Raw genomic sequence first — 15,882 nt, 5'->3', positions numbered from 1 at the left:
TTTAAGAAGATAATATTGGTTTTAAAGAATGCAAAGCTATAAATAAACAACAACAGGCTCTTTAACCAAGGCACTGTTAGCCTAACATGTAAACTAGTTGTTCACACTAATCCTAATATTATCACTTAAAGAGCCTGTGACACCATCCCAACAACTGTTGTGCAATGAAATATTGGGCTACTAGTAATCTCGAACCGTCAGTTTAAAAAAGAAAAAGCGATACCGTTTCGTTAAATATCAATAATTTCGAACATCGCGGGGAAATTCCTTCACTCATTTTGAAGTTTTGGGGGAAGCCGGAAGTGACGTCAATGCGGGAACGCTTCGAGAGCCAAACACGGACAAAGTGTGTTGTTATGCGTAGAAATGGTGAATTACTGAGTTTAGGCACGTTGATAACGTTTTAATGAAGTTGACTACAGTATATTCATATTTGTCAGTGCTTTCATGTCAATTCGGCGACATAAACATAAATGATCGTGGTGAAGATGATGATTACATGAGGATTAAAAATCGGGAGTGAGAGCTGCTGAATTTCCTCCCGTCGGATGTGATATAAAAACAAATCGATTATGTGGAAGTGGATGAAACTACATTTATTAGTGCTTTCATGTCAATTCGGCGAACATATGATACATTAAATGATGAGTGAGGATGATGATTAAAAATCGTTTGTTTGAGCCGGTCTGCATTTACTGATGAGAAAACAAACCGATGCTTTTTGTAGTTGTAGTACACCCACGTGGATTAAATGTGTGGTTTTTTACCACAATGTTGGGGAAATTAATGGATAAAATGCACGGATTATTATTATTATTCCCACTCCGATCGGGACACTAGGTCCACCGTTTCCCCGCAGCGAGGCTCCCCCCGTTGACAGTTTACGTGGGCTGGGTGCAGTGGCGGACTGGCCATCGGGACGAATCCCGATGGGCCGGTACCGAAGTGGGCCGGTCGGATAAGTAACTAGCACATCCCCCATAGGCGGCGCGTGAGGCTCAGGTTTGAGAAGGCTAAATAACTTATTTTACCTGACGCTGCCCGCCTCCGGCGTCTATAGAAAAGAGATGAACTCAGTGTGCGGAGTTTAAATCTCTCAAGTCATATTACAGGATAAAGGAAATACAGTTTAAACTGCCGTATGCAGAGAAGACGCCGACGTGTCGCACTTATCATTCATATTACATCATCAATCAGATCATCGATCATATAATATCATAATATATCATATATTTCCTTATCTGAGTCAGCTTCTCCAGCCTCATCTGGCCGTGCAACACTCACAGTGTCACAGACTGGATGCAGAAGTATTATTTAACACATTATGTTGACGAAACACTCGAGACAAATGTAATTAAAGTCAGATCCACTCGTGTCTTAGACGTGAACGCGCTCTCAGCTGGAGAGAGAAACCCTGGCTTGATTTACCGAGTTGATAACCAGCGTCGTAGGACCGCTTAGCGAGATCTCGTTTGTTAGTTTGTTTGTTACTCAAACATATCCAGGGTCTGTTGAACTGGCTTCGTAGTACAGGGCACAGGTGGCTAGCAGCGCTAATGTCAAAGACACAGACATTATACATTATATTTGTATTTTACATCCCCCGCTCCCCCCGTTGACAATTTACTAGCGGTACCGAAGTGGGCCGGTCGAGAGTCCCGGGATGATTTTTAGTCCCATTCCACCATCGGCTACATGACCATATGATCGCCCATATTGACGCACCTCATTCCTAAACTTCTAACAGATACAACATAAACCGATCCTTCAGCCTCATATGAGCTCTCAGACACGTTCAACATTAACCTGTCATCGCTGTCTGAGCGTGCTGCTGTGTGCGCCGTTGTGCGTTTACATCTGACTGTATATATATAAAGGTTTACATGCAGATGCTGGGATCCTGGACGGTGCAGCTGGAGCGCTGTGCCCGCAATGACGTCACCCATCATTTGGCGGGACTTGAAGAATCCGCGAGAAGATCCAGAAAATGGTCAACATTGAAGGCAGATTAACGGTTATCAAAGTACAAATATCCAAAATCAGTTCAGTAACGGTTTTCAAGGGGACAATATGTACTCAAATTGATGGGTTTGGATGATGGGGGAAAACCGTGTCACAGGCTCTTTAATATTAGCAAATTCTATTTTATTTTTTAAAACATATTGATGTAAATACATACACATATCGATTTGTTGTATAAATATTGCAAATCAAAACCTTTATTCACTAATAATTACCAAAAATCGTAGTTCTATCTCCTGTTATCAATGCATTCACATTGCCCGCCATGAACTTCCGGGGAACGATCCTCGTCTACATGAACCACGTGACGATAACCGTTTTTGGACTTCCGTTGTCGTAACTCTTCTATCTATATGGCCATACAGTGGGGGGGCTCAAGTCAGTATTTGCAATGTAATTACATAAACGCTCCCCTTGACAGTGAAATGCCACGCGTGAGGTTTAGATTATTTCCCTGTCTCAATCCAAATTGAACTGTATGAAATAAAAAGGCACAGAGAGAAGAGGGAAGAGGCTGTGAATTACTTTACATTGTGGATAAGGGTGGATAGCCCCCATTGTTCTGTGTGTCAACATGAAAGACAGCCCACACACCTATCAATCATCAAACCGTGGGGTCTTATTTCATTATGTGTTGTATCGATGTATATAGAGATTTACTACAGCAAAAGTATTCTCCGTCGGGACTTCCTGCAACAACACCACGCCGTTATCGTGATTCTGATTGGCCAGAAGACATTATCAAAGATGTTCTATTGAGAAGATGATCACTACGTGACAAAAGTTTTCAAACCGTTTCTAGTCTTCGGTATTTACTGCTGTCTGTGCAATTTACTCCGCGCGAGTTGGCGGACTTTATTTAGCTTACTTTAAAATCATTTTTCAAGGTGGGGCTAAGCCATTTCTTGGTATCGCTGTAGCCTACCCCAGTATACCCTGGCGCCGCCACTGAACATAATAATAAAACAATTAAAATGTTGTATTCAGCCCTGATTAAAACAGCGGCCCAAATTCTGGATGGGCAGGCCCAAATCCTAACCCTAACCCTAGCCCCATGGGGCCCGCCCATGACGCCAGGTCTGGGCTTACTAACAATTCTAACAGACATAATGACTTATTAGAAAGTGAGAGACGCAGGATCAGATGGTTGCAGACATTAATCAATTGAGTCGTTATAGAAGTATACCTGACCGCATTATCTCTGTAACGACTCAATTGATTAAACACTACAAGACTTAAGTTATAGTGTTTAATGTTATTTATTGTAGAGTAGCCTAAATGATTTGATAATTGCGCGGTCTGGTTGGAATGGTCACTGTTTGCAGAGCGTGCGCGTTTTCTTTTAAAAGTGGTTTCTTGGTAACAGACCGATGCTACTAGCTGCACCATTATTCAGTACAAGGCCAGCTCTGGACCCTGTCAGTTACCTCGGTGTCTCAGTCACTACCAAACTCTCAGATATGTCTTTCATCGGGAAGCTGTTGAGTGGAGGAGAGAAGCTGACGAAGCCATGTTGGCCGGAGGAGACGGAGCCTCTGCCGGACCGAGAGGAGCTGCTGGGGAAGAAAAGGGAGTTTCTGAAGAAGAAGATTGACCAGGAGTTTCTGTTTGCCAAGACCAACAGTAGGAAGAACAGAAGAGGTATCTTAAAATGTGTTGTATATTCTTTGTATATAATTCAATAAACTTTAAACCTAGTCAAGAGAGGTATCGTCAGTTTTTTTCAACATGTAGCTTCAATTATTAAGCTAGCACTCAAGCTAAAGTTAACTCTTGCTAACACAGGGGTCTGCAACCTTTTTGACCAAAAGAGCCATTTAGCTCCTTTTCCCCAAAAAATGTTTTGTCTGGAGCCGCAAAACATATTTCATAGTTTTTTATTGTTATATCAGACAAAAACCACAGTTTTTTTGCATTTATTAGGCTATTTATTACATGATATAAAACTGTTAACCTCTAATAAGAAACAAAGAATTTTATAAGGAGAATTAAAAATAATACACAGGCCTACTTTAAAATAAATTAAACACAGCACTTGGGGAGTCCTCTGCACATTTGAAGGGGAAACAAATATTATTAAATGGGCCCACTTTGAAATAAATAAAGCATATATCTGCACCCTAAAAAGAGTTAAAGGTAAGAATGGAGAAACCAGCTCAAGTGCGCTAGAATTTGAAAGTACACAACCGGAAAAAATATGCCTCTTCCTTCAGACTTTCTTACAGAGTCCCTCCTCCAACACACACGAACGCGCACATGACCAATGAGGGCGATATAAATGTGTGCACAGATGGAAGGCTGACAGGCAGGTAGGCCATCCAGTTACTTTAGCCGGGCCGGCTCAGATGATTGGTCGTGCTTTTTACAGCGCTACGGCTTCCAGAGATTAATTTTTGTATGTATTTATTGTCAAAGCATTTCATATATTCATTGCTATCGGGACGTTAAGAGCATTCCATGGAATATAACAAAAAGTGTTTTCTGAAATAAATGACATACCCCATTGAATGATGACTGACGATCGTCAGCTGTCTTCCTCTCCCTCGTAAAGGCTGCACCACCGTTGACAACTTCTCTCTACATATCAAACATACCGGTAAACCAGCATCGTTTGCTCTGAAAGCATACAACTCTGTCCACGCAGAATTAAATCCTGTGTTCCTCCGGTACTTTTCATAGTTCGCTCATCGAGCCCGGGGTCAGGTTATTCGCCTCCAAGAAAAGGCGCTCGCGCGGGACCGTAGCAGGATGTGACGCATATTTTAGTTGACCCAATTACAACCGTTTTGTTTTTTATTTATGTGTCACAGTATCACCTCAAAATACAACATACGAAACATTTTCAACCATGCAACAAAATATAAATAGTCCTACAAATACTTTTATTTTATTTCCTTCTTATTTTTGTCTAAACTCAAGGGAGCCAGAGCAGAGGGCTTAAAGGGCCGCATGCGGCCCGTGGGCCGCGGGGCCGACCCCTGTGCTAACAGAACAAGCTAAGCTATGTGTTATATTTATTTTTGGCTAATTCAATGTAGCTTACATAAAGAGTTATTCAAATACAATCACATTATACATGAATGCAAGACATTTTGACATACACACATAAAAAGCATATGGTGAACCGTAATTTAACAATTGAGAAACTGTTAATGGATTTAAAAAAACAACATCAAAGAAATAATCAGCATTTGTTAAATAACATAAGAGTATTGTCATTTACATTTTTTTTTACGCATACCTAAATGGAACATGTGAACCTTTAAATCAATGTAGCCTACTCTAACACACTGATGGAAAAAAGACAAAAGATTTCCAATGGTCAGAAATAAAAGGAAAGTGCTCCTTTATTTACATCATTGTGCAAAAGGTCCAGTACAACAAGAGGGATAATGTGTAGATAATATGGAAAAAGCCTGACCATGACACAGTTAACTTTACTGTGTTTGTATCTCATCATATCACCCAACATTGAACATTAATTATATTCCATTTAAATGCACTCGTTCAAGAACTCTGTTATCATGCAAGTGTATCTGTACTTTAGAAAATCATGTTGAGAACATTCCTGCTCATTTACTGTATCTCTCCATGCGTTCCTTACAGGAGCTCTGCAGGCGCTGAAGAGAAAGAGGTGGTACGAGAAACATCTCAAGAACATCGACTGTGCTGTGAAGGCCATGAGGTCTGCTCATGAACACATGTAAGGCACCAGCACAGCAGCTCATCAGAGTTAAGGAGATCATCATTATGTAATCAGGACACAAAAAAAGGGTTTTATTAGGTACAATGTTAAAATACATTTTAAAATCAAGAACACTATACAGCAAGCGATATTGCCTGAATTTTGTCTTTGGTTTCATTTAGACTCATTTTATTTTTTTAGATTTCTAAAAATTGGGGATTAACAGCAGGATTACAATGTTACAAAAAATGTAGGATATGTATAAATATATATGTCATTATAGAATAAAAACATTGTTAAGATGACATTAAGTAGGAAAAGAAAGAGAACTCGCAAAAAATGTCAGCCATTCTGGAGACAGCTGTTGAATGAATCAAAGTGAAGTGTGGATGTTTTTATGACATACCATGAGTTTGCATCCGTCTAACGGCAAACATATCATCCTCTTTTTCTTTCAAGCCTAATACGAAGTTAACGATAGAGTGCTGGCTTTTGCAGGGAGATTGTCAACAAGCTGAATGACGCGATGAAGGAAATCACAGAGGAGCACGATCTGACCCAGGACATGACCGAAACCCTCCTCAGTTCTGCCGGCTTTGAAGTGGAATTTGATGAGGTATCCCTTAGTTATTTCATTTGAGTGGGACTGAAGTTAAAACAAGTATTCTTTTATTTAACTGAGCCTATGTGTGTGTCTCCCTCAGGAAGAGCTGCTGACAGAGCTGCAGAGGCTGGAGAACAGTTTGGATGAGAGTGTCTTTAATAAGGACGCAGCGGAGAGGAGGCTGCCATCCTCTGCATCACCTTCTCAACCTGGTAATCAATCACGATACACTTTTAGCTTAGATAGTAACACAGGACGTGTCACACCACAGATCCAACGTGTTTTTCTCCTCCCCAAAGCCATGACAGAGGAAGAAGACATTGAAGGAGATTTAGAGCGTCTGAGGTGCTGGGCGAGTGCTCCCTCATAGGCACATCCGCCAAAAACACAGGCAGTAAGAGGAAAGGATGGAATAAATAAGCAGAAATTAAAGGATTGTTATGAGAGTTTTGTGAGAGCATTACATGTAAGGCGTAGGCTATTACAACAAATCTAAATCATTTATATTGTATTACATTATATTGTAGTTCTGTGATAGAGTTTTATAATACACTACTATACATAGTGGACTCGTCCTATTCATTTGTGGGCCATGGGACATTTGTGACTTCCCTCCAAGTTATCATTTTGGTCCAATCCGTATGGAAATATCCATAGATATAATGTGCTGGTTACTATCCACACCAGAAGGGGGCGGTACATGACCACACACAGGCCCTTTTCACAATGACGTATGGGAACTATTGACTTTTTTGCAAATGCCATATGCAATAGTTGAATTACTTAGGGATTAAAAGTATCTGGAGCAAAAACACATGTAATCGGTTTCTCTTAAAGGCTTAAAGTCACGCAAAGCTCCCTAAAGTTGTAGGAGCAACCTCTTGAGCAAAAAAACTATTAAGAGTTGTTGGGGTTTGGACTGAAGAAAGAGAGCAGACAACGATAAACACATACTTTAACAATTGCATCATAACAGTAGATGCAGTAAAGGACATTGCTGATTTTCTCAGATCATGAGAACGGAGCTGCCGTTAACCTGTGGCTGATGCTGTTAACTGACTCCAGGGCCATTTGCTCAGCACCTGGATGTAGGCCAGGGGTGTCCAAAAATGTTTCACTGAGGGCCACATACAGACAAATGTACGATGGGCTGGGCCCCTCACTAGAGGTGAGGTACATTGGTTCATAAGTTAGGTTATAAGGTAGCAAACTCAGATTGTTATAATAAGGGGAAATAGGAAGGGTATATTTCAAACAAATATAGTTATTGTTTTTTTTTTTTAACAACTAAGACTAACAACTTGTTAGAAAATGTTTTCAACTTTAATTGACAGAATTTATTTGAAAAGTGGACTTATTAACACATGAATACTAGTGTGTAATATCTGTTTACTATACATATATATATAAGAAGTACAATATAAGGCAAGTACAAGTGTCATGTTTGGGCCTTAGTTGGCCCCCGGTCTGGAGTTTGGACACCCCTGATGTAGGCAGTTAGAAGCTGGAATCTCTCCACCACCTTAAATAACCTTAAGGAATTTAGGAAGGTAATACTGTGTAGGCGTAGGTTGTGACCTTTATATATACAGTCTATGGTTGTGACCCATTAAACAGAGAGCTGGTGCCAACACAGCCTGGTTTTATCAGCAGGATATCACACCTGTACCACTGTTTACACACCTTTAGCAGGGCTTTGACTTGATTAAGGGCATAACATTGTCATTGCAGCTCTTCTCTCATGATGTGTAGACAGAAGCTGTGATACTATAAACACAAAAGCAGAATGAGCACTAGCTCTAGTCCTTACCATTTACACTTGTGATGCATCATGGTATCATGTCATTCACATTCAAACACTGTTTGTTAGATAGATGTTATACTTAAATCAGTCAATGTATGGGAATCTTAGAGACATTAAGGCAAGCCTTGAGCTCCTGTTTTCCCCGGCCTTTTTAAATCATATTTTTGCATAGTCTTTGGGAAATATTAGATTTTGCTGCCTCCATGTAGAATGTTTATCCATAAATCTCCAAATGTTGCATGCAGCATCAACACTCAAGACTTATATGCATTTTTTCCAGTTTTTATATGTAGCATGTATTCAACAAATAAATTGTAAATGGTAAATCTAAGTTCAAAGTTTGAGAAATGTAAAATATGTAATGATTTTATCGTTTGCATATTAAAGAAAATAAGCAAATTGGTAAAACCATAATAATAAAATTATTCTCTTGACTCTTAACCTTTTTACCTTGCCAATATACATTATTTATTTTAGTCACAAATTAAATAGAAAATACAATGAACAAGGTCACAAGTTTGTTGGTTTAATTTTCAAGTTTACAATAATTCATTTCATTTCATTTCATTTCAAACCTTTATTTAATCAGATTGGTCCCATTGAGATCATAGATCTCTTTTTCAAGGGAGACCTGCAGCATATAGGTTACACATGAAACATGAAACAATAAAGGACATCATACATTATATTTACAGGATACATAGTTACAGACATTTACAAGTGCCCATTGTATCAGCAAGCATTTCATTTAGCCTAGCTTTAAAAACATGCAGAGGAATGAGATTGCTCAGTTTCAATTCTTGCTGAAGATTGTTCCAAGCAAGTGGAGCTGCGCACATAAAAGCTGTCTTACCTAAGACAGTCCTTGCTCTTGGCACATCTAACAAGACTACATCATGTGACCTCAGACAATAGCTGCTTGCAACTCTCTGTGTTATCAGAGAGCAGATATAATACGGGAGTTTACCCAACAAAGCTTTATAGATAAACGTGTACCAATGACTGAGCCTCCGTACAGAGAGTGATGGTAAACCTGCCTTGGTATACAGGGTACAGTGATGTGTAAGCGCTTTACAATTTGTGACAAATCTCAGAGCGCTGTGATACGCAGCATCCAATTTGCTCAGGTAATTGGTAGGTGCATTCATATACAACAAATCACCATAGTCCAGCACAGGTAAAAAGGTCACAGAGCCTTTTCCTGGCCTCAAGCGAGAAACAGGACTTGTTCCTGAAGAAGAAACCTAGCCTAACCCTCAGTTTTTTAAGCAGGTTATTGACATGAAGTTTAAAAGAGATACAATCATCAAGCCAGATACCAAGGTATTTGTAACAGGCAACAACTTCAAGTTTTATTCCTTGCGTAGTTACAATATCTAAAACAGGCTCTGGTGTCTTTTTTGCTTTTGAAAAGAGCATTACCTTGGTTTTATTAACATTTAAAAGAAGCTTTAATTCAGAGAGCTGAGTCTGAATAGTGTTAAAAACAGCCTGTAATTTAACAACAGCCTCTTTAATGGAGGGACCTGCACAGTACATCACAGTATCATCTGCATAAAAATGTAAAGTAGCTTCATCCACATTATCACCTAAACTGTTGATGTAAATGGAGAATAAAAGTGGTCCTAAAACAGAACCTTGTGGTACACCATTAGAAATGTTTAACCACTCAGAAGACAGCCCATCAAAGTGAACACATTGGGACCTTTCAGAGAGGTAGTTCACAAACCACCCTACTGCAAGGCTGGATATGCCAATACTGGCTAGCCTTTGCTTTAAAATGCGATGATCAACGGTGTCAAACGCTTTGGAAAGGTCAATAAACAGAGCTGCACAACTCTGCTTATTATCTAAAATACTAGTAATGTCATTCACCACTTTCATTGTGGCAGTGATGGTGCTGTGCTGCTTTCTGAAGCCTGAATGATGTTTAGACAGGATATCATTTATACATAAAAACTCCTTTACTTGTTCACTCACAAGGCGTTCGAGCACCTTAGCCAGAACTGACAATTTAGAGATTGGCCTATAGTTATTTAAAATAGTTGCCTCCCCTCCTTTCAGTAAAGGCAAGACATAAGCAGACTTCCATACTTTTGGAATTGTATTTGTGCTGAGGGAGAGGTTAAAAAGAGAAGTGAGAGGTGGAGCAATAAAATCTGCAGCTATCTTTAAAAAGAAAGGTTCTAAGTTGTCCGGGCCAGCCAGTTTCCTAGGATCTAACTTGGATAATGCTTCATGAACAATACCAATAGTTAAAGGAGTAAACTGAAAGGGTTTTCCAGACCACATTGTTCAGAGTCAAGGATTGGAGCGTTCACAGAAGCAGAAGTACAGTCAGTGACAGAATCAAACAGAGAGCTACAAGACACAAAATGTTTATTAAAGCAATTTAGCATAGTAGCCCTGTCTGATATAATGCCAGATGCTGTGGTGAGGCACGGAGGTAGCTCATTTGGGATATCACCAGTGGAAATCGATTTTATGGCTTTCCAAAATGTCCTAGGATTATTCAGGTTTTCTGTGGTAACTGACAAATAGTACTTTGATTTAGCACTTTTTATTTGAGATGTGAAGCTATTTCTTAGCTGCCTAAAACGTAGCCATTCTACCTCTGAGCCTGATTTCCTAGCCTTAGCCCAAGCATTATTTCTCTCATGAAGGAGACTGGACAGTTTAGCAGAAAACCAGGGATTGTTTCGTCCCTTCACTCTAAATGTACGCAGGGGTGCATGTCTATCTATAATTTTCATAAAACCAAGATAAAAATAAGACCATGCATTTTCTACATCAGCACACATATTGATTCTACCCCAATCAAAATCAAACAGATCATGTAAAAAACCCTGCTCCACAAAGAGTGTTTTGTCTCTCTTTGTGATGATACGTGGTTTAACGTTTTGGACCTTAGTGTCCCTAATTTTGGCTACAACACAGTGGTCACTCACATCATTAGCAAATACTCCCACAGATGAGTATTTATGTGGAACATTTGTTAAAATTAGATCAATTAAGGAGGATTTATTTGGGGACTTAATATTTGGGCGAGTAGGACTGTCTATAATCTGGGTAAAATTCAAAGAGGTACACAGGTTTTTAAAATCCTCTGACACAGAAGTTAACCAGTCCCAATTAAAATCACCAAGCAGCACTATTTCCTTGTAGGAAAGTTGTGATACATTTTTTGCCAATGACGATAAAGAGTCCTTGACAGCCGAGGGGGCCCTGTAGCAGCCCACCACCATGAGCTGTTGACCCTTTGTTACCTCAATATTCACGGCTAAAAATTCTAGCTGTTTACTAACAGATTTGGAAACCATATTAGTTACACAAAACTTATTTTTCACATAAATGGCAACGCCACCACCTTTTTTAGGTCGGTCAGTACGATATACACTGTAACCATTTATGTAAATGTCAGAGGCCAAAATGGATTTATCTAGCCACGTTTCTGATAAGACAATGACATCAGCATCAGTCGAACTCGCCCAAATACGGACAAAATCTAATTTAGGTAACAGATTACGCACATTTAAATTAATTAAACCTAGCCCAGATCTAGATATAAGATCAGCAGGAGTAGCTATTTGGCTAATACTGCTAGGTGGACCTGGATTTGGCTGTACATTTCCTGATAGTAACAACAATAAAAATACCAAGCACCTTTTCCTCTTAATCAACACACATACATTGTCAGCTGTTCTAGAGTCACCAGCAAACTTCGCGAAAGTGAGATTAGAGTTTAAAAAACAATTCTGAAGGACCATCGTGGCAGGCATGTGAGAAAGACAAACATTTTCCGAAATGAAAGTCCGCGACAGTGCAACCAGCAATTGTTTGTGCAACACCTCCGAAACTGTACAGGGGATGTCCACTGCGGGCGGCAGAACATACCCGAATCCAGTAGATTTTTCAGGACGACTAGCGATCTTCTCCTTGTCCAGCACAGCCAAGAAAAGGCACAACAGAAACACGACACCCGCCATTCTCCCAGTCCAGCACAACAGTATCCACGCTGTTCCCGGAGCAAGGTGGAACCAGGCCTCAGCTACAGCAGCAGAGCAGAGAAGGTGGAACCAGGCCTCAGCTACAGCAGCAGAGCAGAGAAGGTGGAACCAGGCCTCAGCTACAGCAGCACAGCAGAGCAGAGCAGGTGGAACCAGGCCTCAGCTACAGCAGCACAGCAGAGCAGAGCATGTGGAACCAGGCCTCAGCTACAGCAGCACAGCAGAGCAGAGCAGGTGGAACCAGGCCTCAGCTACAGCAGCACAGCAGAGCAGAGAAGGTGGAACCAGGCCTCAGCTACAGCTACAGCAGCACAGCAGAGCAGAGCAGGTGGAACCATACCTCAGCTACAGCAGCACAGCAGAGCAGAGCAGAGCACAGCAGAGCAGAGCAGGTGGAACCAGGCCTCAGCTACAGCAGCACAGCAGAGCAGAGAAGGTGGAACCAGGCCTCAGCTACAGCAGCAGAGCAGAGCAGGTGGAACCAGGCCTCAGCTACAGCAGCACAGCAGAGCAGAGCAGAGCAGGTGGAACCAGGCCTCAGCTACAGCAGCACAGCAGAGCAGAGCAGAGAAGGTGGAACCAGGCCTCAGATTTTCAAGTCATTTGATAACATATAGACCTAATTCAAAGCCTCTCCCTCAAGTCATTTCAGAGCAGTGTAATGTATTGCACTGAGCTTTAAAGCTAGGTCACTGCACATTCACTGCTTCCGCGATGAATTATGCATAATAACGATCAACTTTGTGCAACTCTGTTTGTTGACCACTCCAAGGCCTTCGATATTATGTATACAAAATATGAAACCACATGAATTAAGAAGCTGTAGCGATAGGTTCAAGGTTTAATCCTGTATCACGTCTCTGTACTTTAATACAGGACAGGTCACACATTATTTTCTGGAGGTTCCAACAAGTTATCATTTTCATCCAAAAAATTGGGAGATAATATTAATTTCAACAAACCCTCAAATTATTGAGTTTTTTCTAATATAGATTATTATAGTTTTTCTGTCAATACTGATACATTTAATATTTTTGGAACGCCTTTAATCTAATTACAATTTATTGTCATATACAATTACATTTAGAGTATAGATGCTACTGTAGCTCAAAGACAAATGGTTAAATAGAACAAAAGTATATCTAACAAATAAAAACAGATTCAATAATATAAAAAAAACCATACAATAATAGATACAAATATATTCATGAGAATTCATAGTAAACCCCTGGAATTGTATGCATGTATGTCTATGTCATATGTTATATCATATGGTGACCCCTGAACTTCCATCTAGAAGCAACATATACAGTCATTACATTTCTCATAGCAAGGAAAAAATAGTTTGTAACAACACATAGTTTGTAACCAGGAAATGCTTTTGTGTATTAGTCCTAAATAAATGCAGTTAGAACATTTATTTTAATACAAATAATACCATAAGTTAATAATTCACTGACATAAAATAGCTCTACAGACTTTAGACATTGTGTGTGCAGACATGAGCGAAACTGTGAGGGATGTGCAAAGGGTGAAAGTGTGACTCTGGTGACCCTTTAAATCCAGTATCTCTGCCTGCGTTGAGCGAGCACTCAGGATTAATTAGTCTGTAACCCAGACAGAGCCGCTGACGCTCACAGCAGGGGGGGGGGGAGGCAGGGATGGCGTAGACACCAAGAGAAGATTGTCGAAGGTGTAGCCTCCGACATCGCACAGGCAACTCTGAATGTGCTGGGGAAATGTGAGTGTGGAGTTTAAGGACATGTAAGGAGTATAGGACAGTGGACTGAAGCCTGATGGGGTCTGGGACCAGCCAGCAGGAAGAGACAGGTACGACTAACACACAGTACACACACCGCAGAACATTCTGAGACAGGATAACAATGTTTTAAAAGGAATTGACATCCATACATTTGAATGTACCTATAATATTATTTTTGTCAGTAAGTGCAGGGGACACACACAGGTGCATTTTGCAAGATGTATGTGTATAATGACCTAACACCTTGATAACTTGCGTATTTCTTTCTTCTACTAGCCATAGAGTAAATCATTTCATTATGTTAGCAACACTCTCATCTACCAAGGTATAATGTGTTCAGCTGTGTCTGGTGTGGTTGAATATATCAAGATAGCAAGTCGTTGTTAGTTGTTGATCAATATATGCAGGCTTGGAGAGTAATAAATAACATGTAATGGGATTAGGTAATCAGGATACAAAAAATTGCTAACCTTATTCGCTTAAAGTTAGATACAAAAGTACAAGATTACTGTAACATTTAAAAAAAAAAAAAAGTGCCTGAATACGCTTAATGAAAGGCAGTTGTTTTCCTATAGATAGCAGAGAACACAGTTTTGGAAACTAATCCTGGTTTCTTTTTTTCTATGGTTTCATTGTTCTGTTGTCCTACATAAAACACTTAAAGAGGCCCTTTCATTCTTTTAGGCATTTTCCCTGTCTTGTAGTTTGCCATATAGGTTTTTGTAAATGGTCTGCAAAGGCAAAAATCCCTGTGTTTGCATATTATTATTTCTTCCTGTTTTATTTATTTGCATTGCATTTGATATTGAGGTAATCAAAAAAGTAATGGGAAGTAATCGGGTTATATAACGTATGTTGTGATACTTGGATAAGTTAACTGATTACATTTTTTTTACAGGTAACTAGTAATTGTAACGGAATACATTTTGTAAGGGTTCAAGTTCTTTTTATCATCATTTGCATAACAGTTACAGCGATCAGTCGTGGGAGATGACTTGTATTTCAGGCTTGTTGCAACAGTGGATTGAACTAAATGTGAACAGAAAGAGAGCAGTAATAAATATATAGTATTTTGTGATTCTTTCACCTCTGATACCTCTGATTCCACACCCAGTTACAGAGAGCCCCCCCACATCACAGTCCAACACTGAGTCAGAATCAGCTGACTCCTCTCCTCGTCCGCCCGCCATCCTCATCACAGCTCCTTCACGAGAAGACATCCACTGCTCTCAGTCCAATCTGACCATATCTGAAGCCTCCAAAGAGCAGCAGCCTTCTTCCAAGCCCTATGTAGTGGGGAAGAGACACTGAACACACATGAGCTGCCACAGAGGGTAGGATGGGGATCAAAGCAAGCAAACACTATGAAACTGTAAGCTGTGGTGTGGTTAATTCATTAATGGACATAATAGCCTACAGCTAAATTAAATGAATAATCTCTCTCCAGTGTCATTTTATCAAGCACATACATATTTATTTTTACTGACTCATACTTTGTGTTTACCTCCTTAAATCTGCACCTTTGTTGAGGTTTTTATGGCCATAATCTATGAAATCTATAATAATGCAACTTTATTGGTTATTTAGTTATTAGTAATGCTCAGTCTGTGGACCAGTTGTATAATGATCAAAATAAAATATGTTTTATTGGTTTTAAGAAATAGGAAGAAGCTTGAAAGTGAATGGACTTACTGCTTCAAGTTTGACTTTGTTTTAATAAATATGTTTATGTATTTAAGTGAAATTCAAAATTGCTGGAGTAGCCCTTCATGAATTACTCCTATTACTGTTAATGCTTATGCTTTCTATGTGCTCACAGTAGGCTAATTCTAATAACGTTAATAGAAGCCATGGGCAATATATTCCATGTTGTTTTGATGACTATGTTGATTACATGTGTGGTACAATCATAAAGGGAAAAGGCAGATACGTTTACATGTTTATTTGTTATTTTATTACAGTTCTCGAAGATGGAGTCAAAATGGACTTTACAAAAAC

General features: G+C 39.7%; 1 protein-coding gene across 1 annotated transcript; it reads left to right on the top strand.

Moving 5' to 3' along the window:
- The first annotated feature begins 3,393 nt into the window (after nucleotides 1–3,393).
- Nucleotides 3,394–6,743, top strand: LOC117450127 (charged multivesicular body protein 4c-like). The gene is made up of 5 exons (XM_034088165.1): nucleotides 3,394–3,663; nucleotides 5,629–5,725; nucleotides 6,206–6,323; nucleotides 6,412–6,523; nucleotides 6,611–6,743. Exons 1-5 carry the CDS (start codon nucleotides 3,483–3,485, stop codon nucleotides 6,679–6,681), a joined length of 579 nt encoding a protein of 192 aa, XP_033944056.1. The 5' UTR covers nucleotides 3,394–3,482; the 3' UTR covers nucleotides 6,682–6,743.
- Nucleotides 6,744–15,882: the final 9,139 nt, after the last annotated feature.

This window comes from Pseudochaenichthys georgianus, chromosome 7 (assembly GCF_902827115.2).
Source record: "Pseudochaenichthys georgianus chromosome 7, fPseGeo1.2, whole genome shotgun sequence".
Classification (NCBI taxonomy): domain Eukaryota; kingdom Metazoa; phylum Chordata; class Actinopteri; order Perciformes; family Channichthyidae; genus Pseudochaenichthys; species Pseudochaenichthys georgianus.
This window is presented reverse-complemented; position numbering and strand designations above follow the sequence as displayed.